This window comes from Olea europaea, unplaced genomic scaffold (assembly GCF_002742605.1).
Source record: "Olea europaea var. sylvestris unplaced genomic scaffold, O_europaea_v1 scaffold279, whole genome shotgun sequence".
Classification (NCBI taxonomy): domain Eukaryota; kingdom Viridiplantae; phylum Streptophyta; class Magnoliopsida; order Lamiales; family Oleaceae; genus Olea; species Olea europaea.
Window position 1 is genome coordinate 468,126 of NW_019246376.1, and position 14,310 is coordinate 482,435.

At 39.7% G+C, this 14,310-nt stretch overlaps 1 protein-coding gene and 1 pseudogene across 1 annotated transcript; one reads left to right on the forward strand and one right to left on the reverse strand.

The window, feature by feature from the left end:
• Positions 1 to 1,022, forward strand: LOC111383915 (transcription repressor OFP13-like). The gene has a single exon (XM_023008112.1). The coding sequence runs from the start codon at positions 248 to 250 to the stop codon at positions 941 to 943; it is 696 nt and encodes a 231-aa protein (XP_022863880.1). The 5' UTR covers positions 1 to 247; the 3' UTR covers positions 944 to 1,022.
• An 827-nt stretch (positions 1,023 to 1,849) lies between these two features.
• Positions 1,850 to 10,825, reverse strand: LOC111383928 (annotated as a pseudogene).
• Between the last annotated feature and the right edge of the window lie 3,485 nt (positions 10,826 to 14,310).

Genomic DNA, 14,310 nt, shown 5'->3' on the forward strand with positions numbered 1-14,310 from the left:
ATTGCTGCTTCCATTTGTTGTGATCTTGCATTTATTTTCATTTAATACAGACATGAGATGTCCTACCAGTCCCCATTTTCCTTCCACCTTCCTCCCACCTCTCCTTTTATAGCTTCCCCAACCCTTCTATTCCATCTGATCACCATTAATACCAGTATACCACAACATAAAGGAACCTAACAGCTTGAAATATCCAAAGAAACTCATTGAAAAAACCCTAAATCTCTCATAGTTTGTTCAAGAAAAAATGAAGCTGATACCTTCGATTTTCAAGAACAAAGAAGCAAATAAGCAGACATGGGAATGGCCCTCATGCAAGCAACCAAAAACTCTTTCTTTTAGAGCTGGAGACGACATTTTCAAGACGGTTAACTCGGTTTTTTTGGACCCCTCTAATGGGGTTGAAACACCAGAGTCTTGGTTCACGAATTCCTCGGAATGTGCTAGCTTTTCAACTGAATCAGAGGAGAATTCAGGAGGGGATCTATCAGTGGAGACGATTATTCGAGGGGTGAGATCAGAAAGCAGTAGGCTGTTGTTCAAGCCTGCGGGAGACACAAGTTCAATCTTAGACGAGGCGAAAACGACGAATAAAGAAGTTTTGCCATTCAAAGAAAGTGTTGTCCTTGCAATGGAATCAGATGACCCCTACTTGGATTTTAAGAAATCCATGCAAGAAATGGTGGACACTCATGGATTGAAGGACTGGGAATGCTTAGAGGAATTGTTGAAATGGTATTTAAGGATGAATGGGGAGATGAATCATAGATTCATAGTTGGAGCTTTTGTGGATTTGCTCATTGAAATTGCTTCTTCTTCTTCTGATTCAACGTCGTATTCTTCTGCTGCTTCTGATTTTTCTTCTCCTTCTTCTCCTCTGTCTCCAGCACTAGGTCAAATGGCAATTCATGAGGAAGATGATACCATCAATGTACAAACTTAGCTTATAATATATTTTATTTTCTGTATACTATACTAGGTTTAAACATGTTACTGGACATGGAAAACGAAGATTTTTGGTCTCTTACCCTCTCTTCTCCCTTCCCACTGGCAAGCGTTTACTGTTGGCCAATGTTTAAGGCGTTAGAGAATACACATTTAGTATTTAGCATTTAATCTTCGACCAATCTTCTTTCTCCGTTGGTGCGCGTGCTATATCTTTCTACCACTTCCACATCATTTTTGGGGTGGCATTAAGCCTTGACGTCCCATCTTAAAATCTCAATCTTGTTAAGCGGAGTATTCCAATCCTTTATAAGTTAGTCTATGTTTTCACCTTTATTCGACGTGGGATTTTATCCCTTAGCAGGGTTGGGTAGAATACTTAAAAGTTTTCTGCAAAATGCTCCACAAGAGATGTACTGTGCTTGAATACCTGTGCTACTAATATGCATTATACATGAACATGTTAAACAATAATTGCATTTCATTTGAGAGATGCATAGTTGAAAATTCAAAGGGGATATATAAGAAAGACAATCTGAACTCATACTAGGACCATTTTACACCTCATTCATCCTCAGACCAGAGTGAAGCACAAGGGATGTTGGAAGCAATCTTGAAGGACAAAATTGTCATTTTGTTGTCACTCGAACAAAAGGAGAAGTTTCTTTGTCCCATATGGAAAGATGAAAGTTACAGACTATCGTATTCTTGGATTTATATTTCATGACATATATACCGAGAAATCTTTTCAAGTAGTCAAAATCATCTCTGTACCAGATAATTGACATAAAAAATGTCAAATTGATATAATTCATGATAAACGGAAACTCAGAGGTACTGAAAGCTACCCAACTTCAAGCATTTGAGTATTTTGTCATCTTTGCTTCATCAGTATCAGCTCAACTTAAACTGAATCCATATACAATCCTTCATCATCAGATGGCTCATCAAAAGACCGAACCTAAACCTGGTGGCTAAGAATTCCCCCAATGCCACCAAATCCTATGCAGTACTGTGATCCCTCTTGGGACTTGTTCGTGACAAACTCGTGTACAGCCAAAGTTTCTGTACTCGTTCGCGAACCACTCCAGCAATGGCACTTTGATTTGAACCTCCAATTCAGCAGATGTCTCTAAATCCTTGAAGTTGACCTGGTCACCTTCCTGATCCTTGTTTTAAGTGATTAATGACAATCTTATTCTTTGTGTTTGTTGGGTTTGGTACCCAATAAATCCGGGCGATAATTTAAAATAGTTGTCGAATAATTTATCGACACCATGGACTTGACTCGACTCAGAAACGACCTATACTCTTGGATGGCCCAAGTTTAGGTTAGATGGTGATGAGGACATCTAGTTTATTTATTTTAGTGACATCCAATTTATTTATTTCATTTTAGTTGGACTGTTGGTTTGTTTATTTTAGTTGGGTTACTTTATGGACTCGTGTAATGGGTTTGGCCTTCTCTCTTTAGGTTTTTCTTGTTATTTAAATCTCTTTAGCCATGTAATTGACAGTTGATGAATGAATTATTATTTTGATAGCTCGTGGCACTTTGTCTCTTTTTCCCACCTGTTTTCTACTGGTTCTCCTATTGATTCTTCTTCCACCCCGCTCTTCCCTCAATTCTCTCTTCCCCATAGATTCGTTATCACTTTCAATTGAATGTTCCAGTTGGTCTTGCACCAAATTTGATATTAGAGCCAGTTGGGTAATTTCTCTCCTACAATCCAAAATCTCTTCATATCTCATTCCCAAAATTTGTTGGAACAGCACAATTGTAAACGATTTAACGTAAGAGCAGCAGTTTCTTTTTCCTTCACGTTTCTCTCTTAGTTGCAAAAAAAAAAAAAAAGGTTTACTCTTCACGGGTACTATTTACACCCGGAATTTTGAATTTTTAGATTTTTCTGCAGTCTAATACAAAAAAAAAAAGTTTTCGTATTTTGTCAGTTTGTGGTTGCTGCTAGTTGGACTACATTGTTGTTCCATCCATTTCAACCCTAAACCCTATTTACACTTTCCTAATTGGTCCACATACAAACTCAGTCCAGCAATCCTCTGATTACCCACTTCCACGAAGCCCAACACATTAGCCCAATATACTCCAACCCGGCCCATTCACCACATATTACCCAACCCAGTAAACCATTTACCCACATAATCAAGACCCAATCCACCATCCCCATTGCCGACAACCCAATTCCTCTTCTAGAAATTCGATTTTCCCCACGTCGACGACCCCGTCCAAGGGACTCCTCTACAGTCGCTACTGCCGGTCGCAACCTTTCCTTGCAAATCTGACTCCACTCCAGTCATCTTCTTCAATCAGAACCACCACCATCTTCCACAACCCAAGTCTAATTTGTATCTGTCTTCACAACTTCTACTCCACAACCCATCACCACTAACAGTCACAATAACCTAGAAATTGGCCCAACTCCCGTTCGTGCATCCACGCTGGCGACCCTCAATCGCATGGTTCACCGACGTCCATCCACGTCGCCATCGCTTGCAGCTTCAAGCCACGACCACCGACCCATACCCCATACACTTCCATCGCCACAAGCCGCCAGTTACAATCACTTATTACCTACAGCCCCTTCTTCTCAGTCGCCACCCCGTCACTGCCACTCACGTTCAAAGGCATAGTCATCTCCACTATTAAGGCACTGTATATCTACTCCTCACAACATAGCCAAAACCACAGCCCTTGCTACCACTAGCAGAATTGAAATTTTGGTCACTCTCATCACAGTCAGCAACCACTTCCATCTCACACTTTTCACCACAACAGGGGGATAATCACCACACAACAAGCACATTGTTATTTTACCAGTTGCATTTGGATTTTTGAAAGGACAACCACCTGAACGAAGAAAAGAATGCACATATATCTAGAACCCACGTGTCAGCAGTTCGAGCAGTTAAACAACATGGAGTTCTTGACCTCTATCTATTATCGGTTTACACAACTGCTTTATTTAAATTTGTATCATTTAATTCTATGTGTTGCTATTGCTTGGATAATTTTAACCTTAAACCCACTTGATTGGAATTCACAAACTAACTTCCATTGTTTCCTCGTTTACCCCACATGACTGGGCTGTCATTTGTACCCCTGCTTCTTATTTTATTTGAATCAGCATTATTAGCTTGTCAAGTTTGGACTTACGTAATCCCATTTTTAAGTTAATCAAAAAATAAAAAAATAATAATAAAAGAAAAATCACAAGCGAAACTTCAAATTGCTAATTTCCCCTGTTGGTACCCATTGTTTATTGATCTCGGTAGTGCACTTCACTTAGCTAGCGTTACTTTGTATGCATTTACGTAGTGGTCATGTGACTACCTCTAGCTCTAGTACTGTTGCCATGGATCCATCCCAAATTGAGGCCTTCACCCGACAGTTGGCACAACTACAAAATCAATTAACGGCTGTCCAAACTGAGGTAGTCGCTACTCGTGAGAAGAATAGAGCCCTAGCCGCTAGGTTGAACACTCTTGATCCAACCCCATATTCGACTGAAGTTGAAAACTCTGAAACTTCCATTAATAAACCTCATCATCATCCACAAGATGGTCGACACCACGCTAGACATGATCATAGGGAAGAAAATCAGGCTCGTGGACGAGAGCGGGAATATCACCGTCATGGTACACAATCTCCCCCTCGCCACGAGGAGCGCCTCTTTCGAAACATTAAGTTAGATGTCTCTACATTTGATGATTGTTTAGATCTTAGTGTATTTAATCAATGGGTTAGGGATATGGATCGCTTCTTTGCCTGGTATGGGGTCCCGGAAGATCGGAGGGTACAATTTGCTTGTTTAAAATTAACTGGCACTGCTCAACTCATTTAGGAAAGTGTTGAGGACCTCCTGGAGAGACGTCATGCTCCCCCTGTTGGGAGCTAGGATGAAATGAAGCGTCGCCTTCAAGAAAAATATTTACCTCAATCTTACAGGGGTAACTTGTTGGATCAATAGAACACACTTACGCAAGGCAATCGACCTGTGACCGAATACGTTGCTCAATTTGATGAGTTTCGAATGAGATATCAAGTCGTTGAGGATGAGGTCATGACCTTGAGTAGGTTTAGACAAGGCCTAAGAGATGATTTTAGGCGTGAGCTTGCCCTTAGAGGCGTCACAACTCTTGACCACGCCTATTCTTTCATTCGAAATTACGAGTTAGTCACTAGGACACCGTGTGGAACTTGTAGTAACACTCGCACTGCAACCTCTTCTGCATCCACTCTATCCTCTAAGTCTATTCTAGGGCCTCCTTCTTCTAATGCTACCCATGCATTGGATAGTAAAGGTAGAGATTCTGAGGTTTTAAGGGCGTCCTCCCGTTTGCAATGCTTAAACTGTAAGGATTTTGGTCATATTTCTTCTAAGTGTCCTAGCCGAGCCCTAGTTATGGAAGAGCATAAAGGTAATGTTGACGAGCCATTAGAGGACCAAGTTTATGAACCTAAGTTGTAAGAGTTTGATGACTTAGAGGATAGTGAAGAGACCTTCTTAGGTTGTATTCAGAATAGTCCCCTTATCCCACATACACCTAGAGTTGGTGTCATCCGTTGCACTCTTACCCAGCCCAAGGATGCCGATGAGTGGCGTTGTCATGCCATCTTCCACACTTATATCAAGATCAATGATAAGCGCTATAAAGTTATTGTGGATAATGGCAGCTACATTAATGTGGTTTCGATGGCTACTGTATCCCTCCTTGGGTTAAAGTCAGTTCCTCACCATCAGCCGTATAGCGTCTCCTGGGTCGATACATCTTCTATAGCTATCAATGAGCGTTGTCTAGTCCCTATCCAGTTCCTCGAGTATAAAGACCATATATGGTATGACATTATCTCCATGGATGTCGGGCACATTATTTTAGGACGATCTTGGTTATTTGACGTATATGTAACCATCTATGGTCGATCTAATTCCTGCTCTTTCATGTTTAATAGAAAGAAAATTTACCTTAACCCACTACCCCAAACCTCTTAGCTCACACGAAACGGTGAAAAGTGTGGAACAAAAAGGGCTACATATCATTAGCCCTACGGAGTTTGAGCCCTCGCTTGTTGGTGACTCAGTGTTGTTCGCTATTGTCGTTATGGAGGTCCCATCGAACTCCACAGTAGAGAGCCCTGCTGACGTTCAATCATTTCTTCAAGAGTTTCGGGATGTATTCCCAGAGGACCTACCTGACGAATTACCTCTCCTGTGGAACATTCAGCATGCCATAGATTTTGTCCCGGGGGCGTCCATTTCAAATTTGCCTCATTATAGGATGAACCCTACCGAGCACGTTGAACTCCAGAGGCAAGTAGATGAACTCCTTTATAAGGGGTTCATTCGTGAAAGTTTAAGCCCGTGTACTGTCCTGCCCTATTGACGCCTAAAAAGGATGGTTCTTAGAGAATGTGTGTGGATAGTCGCGTTATTAATAGGATCATGGTGAAGTATCGTTTTCTCATTCCTAGACTTGACGATATGCTAGATATGATGGTTGGTGCTACAATCTTTTCGAATATTGATCTGAAGAGTGGATACCATCAGATTAGAATTCTCTCAGTTGATGAGTGGAAGATCGCTTTTAAAATGAAACATGGTCTTTATGAATGGCTGGTCATGCCTTTTAGGCTAAGCAATGCCCTGAGTACTTTTATGCGGGTAATGACACAAACTCTTCAACTTTTCATGGGTAAGTTTCTTGTTGTCTACTTTGATGATATTCTTATCTATAGTAAAACTAAGGAGCAACACCGTGACCACTTTACACAAGTTTACTCTACCCTATGTGCAACTAATCTGTATGCTAACGTCAAGAAGTGTTCTTTTCTTCGTCGATACAGTCGTTTTCCTGCAGTTCATTATCTCTTCGACAGGAGTATCTGCTGACCCTGCCAAGGTTCAGGCGATTCTTGATTGGCCTGAACCTAAGACTATTCATGACATCAGGAGCTTTCACGGCTTAATTACATTTTACCATCATTTTATCAAGGGGTTTAGCACTCTTATGGCACCTATTACGAAGTGCATGAAGAAAAGAGAGTTTCATTAGACATAAGAAGTGGCTAAGGCCTTTAAGTTGGTCAAGAAACGAATGATGGAGGCTCCTGTCATGCGTCTTCCTGATTTTTCCAAAGTTTTTAAGGTTGAGTGTGATGCGTCCAGGGTTGGTATAGGCGGAGTCTTGAGCCAGGATCGTCACCCTGCTGCCTACTTCAGTGAAAAGTTAAATGAGGTCAAACAATGGTACTCAACTTATGATAAAGAATTGTATACGGTTGTCCAGACTTTGCACTATTGGTGCCATTATTTGTTACTCTAGGAGTTCGTTCTTTATTCGAACCACGAGGCCCTCTGTTATCTTAACTCCCAGAAAAGATTGAGCTCTAGGCATGATCGTTGGATTAAGTATTTGCAAGCATATTCATTTATTTTAAAACACAAGAAGGAGTGGAGAACCAAGCAGCTGATACATTAAGTCATCGTGTCTCCCTTTTGTCGATCATAAGTGTCAAGGTCATCGATTTTGAAAGGCTTAAGGAGGATTACGAGGCATATCCCGATTTTAAGAACATCTTTCTTAATTTGCAGAGTGCACAGTCCGATACCACCAATGGTTTTCGACTTGAGGAGGTTACCTTTTTAGAGCCGATAAATTGTGCATCCCTCGAACTTTAGTACGTGATTTCATAGTGTGGAAAGTTCATGCGGGAGGTTTAGCCGGTCACTTTGGACATGATAAGACCATATTTGAGATTGAACGCCAATTCTATTGGCCTAGTTTGAAGAAAGATGTGGCTAAGATTGTCAGTATATGTAACACTTGTCAATTGGCCAAACAAAAGAGGCAAAACACAGGCCTATACACTCCTCTTTCCGTCCCTAATTGTTCTTGGCAAGATGTTAGTATGGATTTTGTGTTAGGACTTCCATGCATCCCAAAGAAACATGATTCTATTTTTGCGGTTGTCAATCGTTTCTCGAAAATGGCTCATTTTATCCCTTGTAGGCTGTAGCAAGACCTCAGATGCGTCCAAGGTTGCCATGTTGTTCTTTAATGAGATTGTCAAATTGTATGGTCTTCCCAAGACCATTGTGTCCGATAGGGATGTTCGTTTCTCTAACCATTTTTGGAGAACTTTGTGGCAAAAGATGGGTACCAAATTGAAGTTCTGTATGGCCTACCACCCTGAGACTGATGGTCAAACTGAAGTAGTTAATCGTAGTCTTAGTAATTTGTTACTATGTCTAGTCCAGGAAAATCTTAGTAATTGGGATTTGATCCTTCCTATAGCCCAAATTGTATATAATAGTTCCATAAATCGTTCATTAGGTATGAGTCCATTTAAAACTGTTCATGGGTTCAAGCCTAGAAAATCGTTAGATCTCATTCTTATGTCCCAACAGGCTAGAGTGTCAGTGTCAGCCGAAGCATTTACGCAACATTTTTGTGACTTGCATATTGAGATCAATAAATAACTTGAAACCAATAATGCAAAATATGAACTCCAAGCTGATTTGCATAAACGACATATTAAGTTTAACGTTGGGGATTACATTATGGTCCGCATTAGGTTAGAGCAGCCTCTACATGGACTTGCCTCCAAATAGCAAGCCCGTAGTGCTGGTCCTCTTAAAATTTTAAAGCAAGTTGGTCCAAATGCATATATTATTGACATTCTACCACACTTTGGTTACCACTCTACTTTCAATGTTGAGAATCTAGTAGCTTTTAAAGGTCATTTCATTCTCTCAGATGATCCTTTGTTATCTCCTTTTGTGGAGCTTGATCCTGACTATTTGGCCACTTCTGACCCACTACCACCTCTCACAGTACGCACAGATAAAATTGATGCTATTTTAAATGAAGAAACTGTGTTAACTAATGATGGAGAGGTTCAACGCTTCCTTGTTCGTTGGGTTGATCAACCAGATTCTGACCGTACATGGATCTCTAGAGAGACACTACAGTATTTGGATCCAGATTTATCGGAGCTTTATTGGAGTCAACAGGATTTTCTTTGGCCCAGATCACCTCCCATCCACCTAGGGGGAGTTGTTGAGGACGCTAGATTCAGACCTCCACTGACACATTTCTACAGACGCCATAAGAAGCTTGTCCAACCACTCAACTTATGGTTGGGAGATTGACTGCAACCTATATTGATATATCCACTCAACAGGGTTGAGTTTTCTCCCACCGCGGGAGAGTTGATGAGGACATCTAGTTTATTTATTTTAGTGCCATCCAGTTTATTTATTTTATTTTAGTTGGACTATTGTTTTGTTTATTTTAGTTGGGTTACTTTATGGACTCGTGTAATGGACTTGACCCTCTCTCTTTAGGTTTTCCTTGTTATTTAAATCTCTTTTACCATGTAATTGACAGTTGATGAATGAATTATTATTTCGGTGGCTCGTGGCAAATTTCTCTCTTCTTCCTACCTGTATACTACTGATTCTCCTATTGATTCTTCTTCTACCCCACGCTTCCCTCAATTTTCTCTTCCCCATAGATTCATTATCACTTTCAATTGAATGTTCCAATTGGTCCTGCACCAGATGGTTTTGGATCGTGTTGTCCATTTATTTGTAATTTAGTCACAGTCCATTTGTAGATAAGATTGTGGTCCAATCCATATGAGTGACCTAATGTCTTGCTATATATGTTTTGTTCCTAGTTGTGTCTTTATTTGTGTGTGTGCAAGAGAGAAGAAAAGAGATAGGCAACAGCTTTCTTTGGAGTTAGAGAGCTTAGAGTGTTTTTGGTGTCTTCCATCATCTTTCTCCTGCCTTTGTGGATTGCATAAACCACCACCATAGTCTCCTTTGTGGAGTGAAACTTGTGGCAACCAAGTATGGAAGTTTTGGGTCGAGCTGAGGTTAAGTGGTGTTCGTTTGGTTGTTTTTTAGTCCAAAATCAAGATTTCTCGAGAGATTTCCGCGACAGTGTTATTTTTTAGCACATGATTTATATCCAAATTTTCCGTACGATCAATGTTTCTGCTGCTCCCATATCCAAAGCTTATGTCATCCACACCAAAAACAAATTTTCCAGTATCTTGACTGATTTCTTCAAAAAAGACTTCCCTATCAAGCACTTTCTTATACGACTTTACATTGGAAAGAGATTCAGCAGATAATTCAATGGCTTGATTGAAACCATTTTCTCCTCAATATAACACATCTACCACATTGAATATCTTGGTCAGCAGGGCAGGATCAAACATGTCTGATTGGCTCAGCTCAGTCTTGAAATCAGCTGATCCACCAAGCATTAATCCTGATACATTCGGTTGGCTCATTGCAGGGTTATAAAAGAATTGATTAGCAAGCTCTGTTACATAATTGTGGTGTCTTTCCATTCGAAGACGAGCAAACCTAGGAGCTGATTGTCCTCCTCTTCTGTATTTCTTTGGAAGGTCTACTGAAATTTGTGAAGCACTTCTCAAGTGTTACCACATAAGGTCCCAAAAAGAGTGTCATTTCCATCCAGGACAATATCACCTTCGTATCCTGAATTATCCATCACTTCCAGCAATTTATCCAAACATGAATAAGTCTCAGCAATCCTTTGATGACATTGCTCACCAACCAAGAAACAGTGAACCTTGTCTTTGATTTCAATCCAACTGTTTCCTCTCTCTTTTCTTGATTTCACTGTCTTTAAGAAGCTTCCTCACAAATGAAACATCCTCCTACCTTCGATAGGCGGCATATATGTTGGAAAGTAATACATGATTTCTGGCATTATTAGGTTCAATCTCGAATAACATTTTAGCAGCTAAATCAGCCAACTCAACATTCCTATAAACCCTGCAGGAAGCCAAAAGTGATCCCCCAAATGGAAGCGGTAGCATCAAATGGTATTTTGTCAATTAAATCCTTGGCTTCATTGATTAGCCCTGTCCTACCAAGAATATCAACCATGCAAGAGTAGTTACAGATATTAGGAGACAGATTATGTTCTTTCTTCATCCTTTCAAAACATTTTTGCCCATTTTCGACCAACCCCATAAGAGCACATGCTGATAATACTGAGACATAACTTACTTCATTTGGTACAAGCCTATCTGCTGCATTTTCTCAAATAATACCATAGCCTCCAAAAAAATCTAGATGTCCGGCAAAACATGAAATCATTATATTCCATAGCGCAACATTGTTCTCTACTGCATTTGAATCCGCAATATAAGATTCTTTAATGCTTCCACACTTTGAATACACATCTATGAGAGCAGAATTGACGTAAATATTTCCAAGAAACCAGAAGTTTTGCAGGCATTTTTCGAACTATTTGCTGGAATAATCAACCAGGTTTCATTTGGAATACAAATTGATGAGCATGTTCGAAGTCAAAGTGTCGGATTGAAATTCAAAGTGATTAATCTGTGCATGGCAGCCTTGGCTTGCGTGATTATTCTTTGCCTCGCACATTTTTGAACGATGTCTTGCAGAGGTAGCCTTGATTGCATTCGTGCAAGCAAGCCCAAACGCGGTCTTGTTGCTCAAGTTAAGTATAGCATTTGACAAGTACAGATGAAGTTTTTCTGTACTACAAATCAAATTTGCTATTGCATCTACGTAAAGCATTCATCCCGTGACTCGTGTTTTGTTTCGAATAATTAATTTTAACCAACAATTGAGTGACAAATTTTTGTACTTACATGGGTTGATTTGATTTATACAGTACACTCTACGGACTACGATGATGGGCAATATTAGAAAAACGCTCCGTTTATTTTGAACAAATTACTAATTAATTGTGCATCCTTTCGTTTTTGCACAAAATTTTCCTTTCGTCCACTCTACCTCCTCCTCTCCTTCTTCACCCGTAAACCACCACCAGCAGTCGGATCTTCTCCTTCTCAACCCGAATTTATATCTGAAATTTCATAGGTGGTGATGATGAACTGAAGATCTTGCAAACGGATTTGTGGTTACATGATTCTGTTTACTCATAATGTTTACCATTAAATTTGTACTTATAACATGATTCTGTTTTGCTCATTTTAAATCGATGGTAGATTGTTATCGGATGTGATGGTGAGTTACGCAAAAAGAGATAAGACGATTTGGTGTCGGAGAACGGTGGCGGAGGTGGTGGATTGGTGATAAAGGGCTTTGGGTTAGGGAATTTTTAATGGAATGGGGTGGACCTAATTGTCATTTCTAAATAATACAAGGACCAAATTGCTGCTACAACATAGTTAAGGATCAAATTGTTATCCATAAATAGTTGAAGGACCAACTTTTGGCCTCTGAATAGTTTGTAGTACCCAATTGTGGGCTGTGAATAGTTGATGGAATGAACTGTAGCCGTGCATTAGCATCCGGACCAAATTATTAATATCAACAATTTGTACGAACAAATTGTTGTTTTAGCATGCTTGGAAGAAAAAATAATTGTCGCCATTCAGTACTTGATGGACCAAACAATTGTAGGACCGAATAATCGCTTCAACATAGTTGGAGGATCGAATTGTTGTCTTCGGATAGTTTTAGGACCAAATTACTGCTTGCTCATAGTTGGAGGGACGAATTGTTGCCTAAGAATAGTTGGAGGATGAAATGTAGCCAAAAAATAGTTGGCGGATCAAAATGTCATAATTGTATAGTTGTAGGGCCATATTGTTGAGTGCAAAAGTTGGTGTACAAAATTGTTCTCTGTAAAGTTGGTGGACCAAAATACTGCTTTAGCATAGCTGGAAGACCAAATTGTTGCCTATGAATAATTTGGAGCATTGTCTTCATGTTTTCAATAGTTAGAGGACTATTTACCATTGTGTAAAAGATGGATGATCATAACACTATTTACTAATAGTTGGAGGACTGATTTGAAATTATCTAATAGATAGATGACCAAATCATTATTTTATTGGAGGGGGACAAAGTTGTTAAATAGTAGTTCGAGGACTAATTTGTTATTCATGTAAAATTACAAATCGTGAGTGTAAATTACTTTTAAATGACACGGGGTATGAGTTTTTATAGTAGAAGGTGTGAAGTTGTGTTGAATGAAAGACATGTGACCTCATTTTAACAGTTGAAGTGTTAGTCCGTAGTTTTCACACTTGCATTCCTAGTTTTAGAGGGCATTTATTGATTTTGAAAGGTAGTCACACTATAGCTAGGTCTAACATTAGAAAAGTAGGCTGATGAGTTGGGTGATAGACGTCTACTGTAAAGAGATCAAATCAACAATCGCAAAAAATTTTGTACAAAATATATTTTGGAAGGGTGAAGCTAGGGAGGTGCCTTTGTGAAATCAAAGGCTCTTCGCCTCGGTAATGGACTATGACAAATCATGGTATCTCGCCTTGGCCATGCAAATTCGGTCTCTTCATGGCACCTCGGTGGAGGTGATGCTTCACTTCAACTTTCTCTTTTTGTTGATCTTGGTTGGTCCAGTAAAGCGAATGATGTGTAGTATGGCTTGAGGTGGCTAATTGTTGGCTACCACATGACAAGTGATTGAAGCCTCGTAGGATAAGGCGTAACATAATTAAGTTATATTGTTGTCCAACTCATAGGACAAAGTTGTACACGACTCCAAAAGTGGATTAATTAAATTAGCACAAGCATAAAATGTCACAAAAATATATATATAATCGATAACAATATGCAGTAGCGGAGATGGTGATGTAAAAATAAATGTTGCAAGGGATGATGGCTATGATGATTGTATAATAATAAATGTTACAAGTGGTAGGATCACTAGCCATGGTGCAACGGAAATAGGTGGCAAAATGTATGTAATACAATATGTCAAATGATGACCGTAGTAGCGATGGTGATGATGAAAACAAGATGGTAAAATGGGTGTAACATAATTGTTGGATATTGGTTAAATAAATATTGGTAAAATAAATCGAGAATTGAAAATCGATTAAAGTGACTTCGTATCGACTTCGGCCAAATACTCAAAAGCTCGACTCAATCCGTTTAGGCAAAATTGTTTGCCACTTCGCCGCTTCGAGGCGCATAAATGGGGATCGACCTGTCCGGTCAGGTCGCGGGGGTCGAGGGGGCAGCGCCCCCCGGGGGGCTCGGGGGCAACGTCCTCGAAAGAGAATTTTATTTTCAAAAGTTTTTGAATAGGTGCATCTGTTCATTTTTAACAGTCACTTTCAAGGGATACACCTATTCAAACAGTTGCCTCAGTGTCTATAAATTCTAGGCGAATTCTCGTTTGCAAACACATTAAACAATTTATTCTTCCTTCTTTCTCTTGGCATCAATCAATTATTTTCGAGTGTCTTCTTGGTTTGATCAAATAGTCACAATTTGAATCAAACGTCTCTATTGTATCCTGAGAGAGATTTTCTATCATACCCCAATTGTG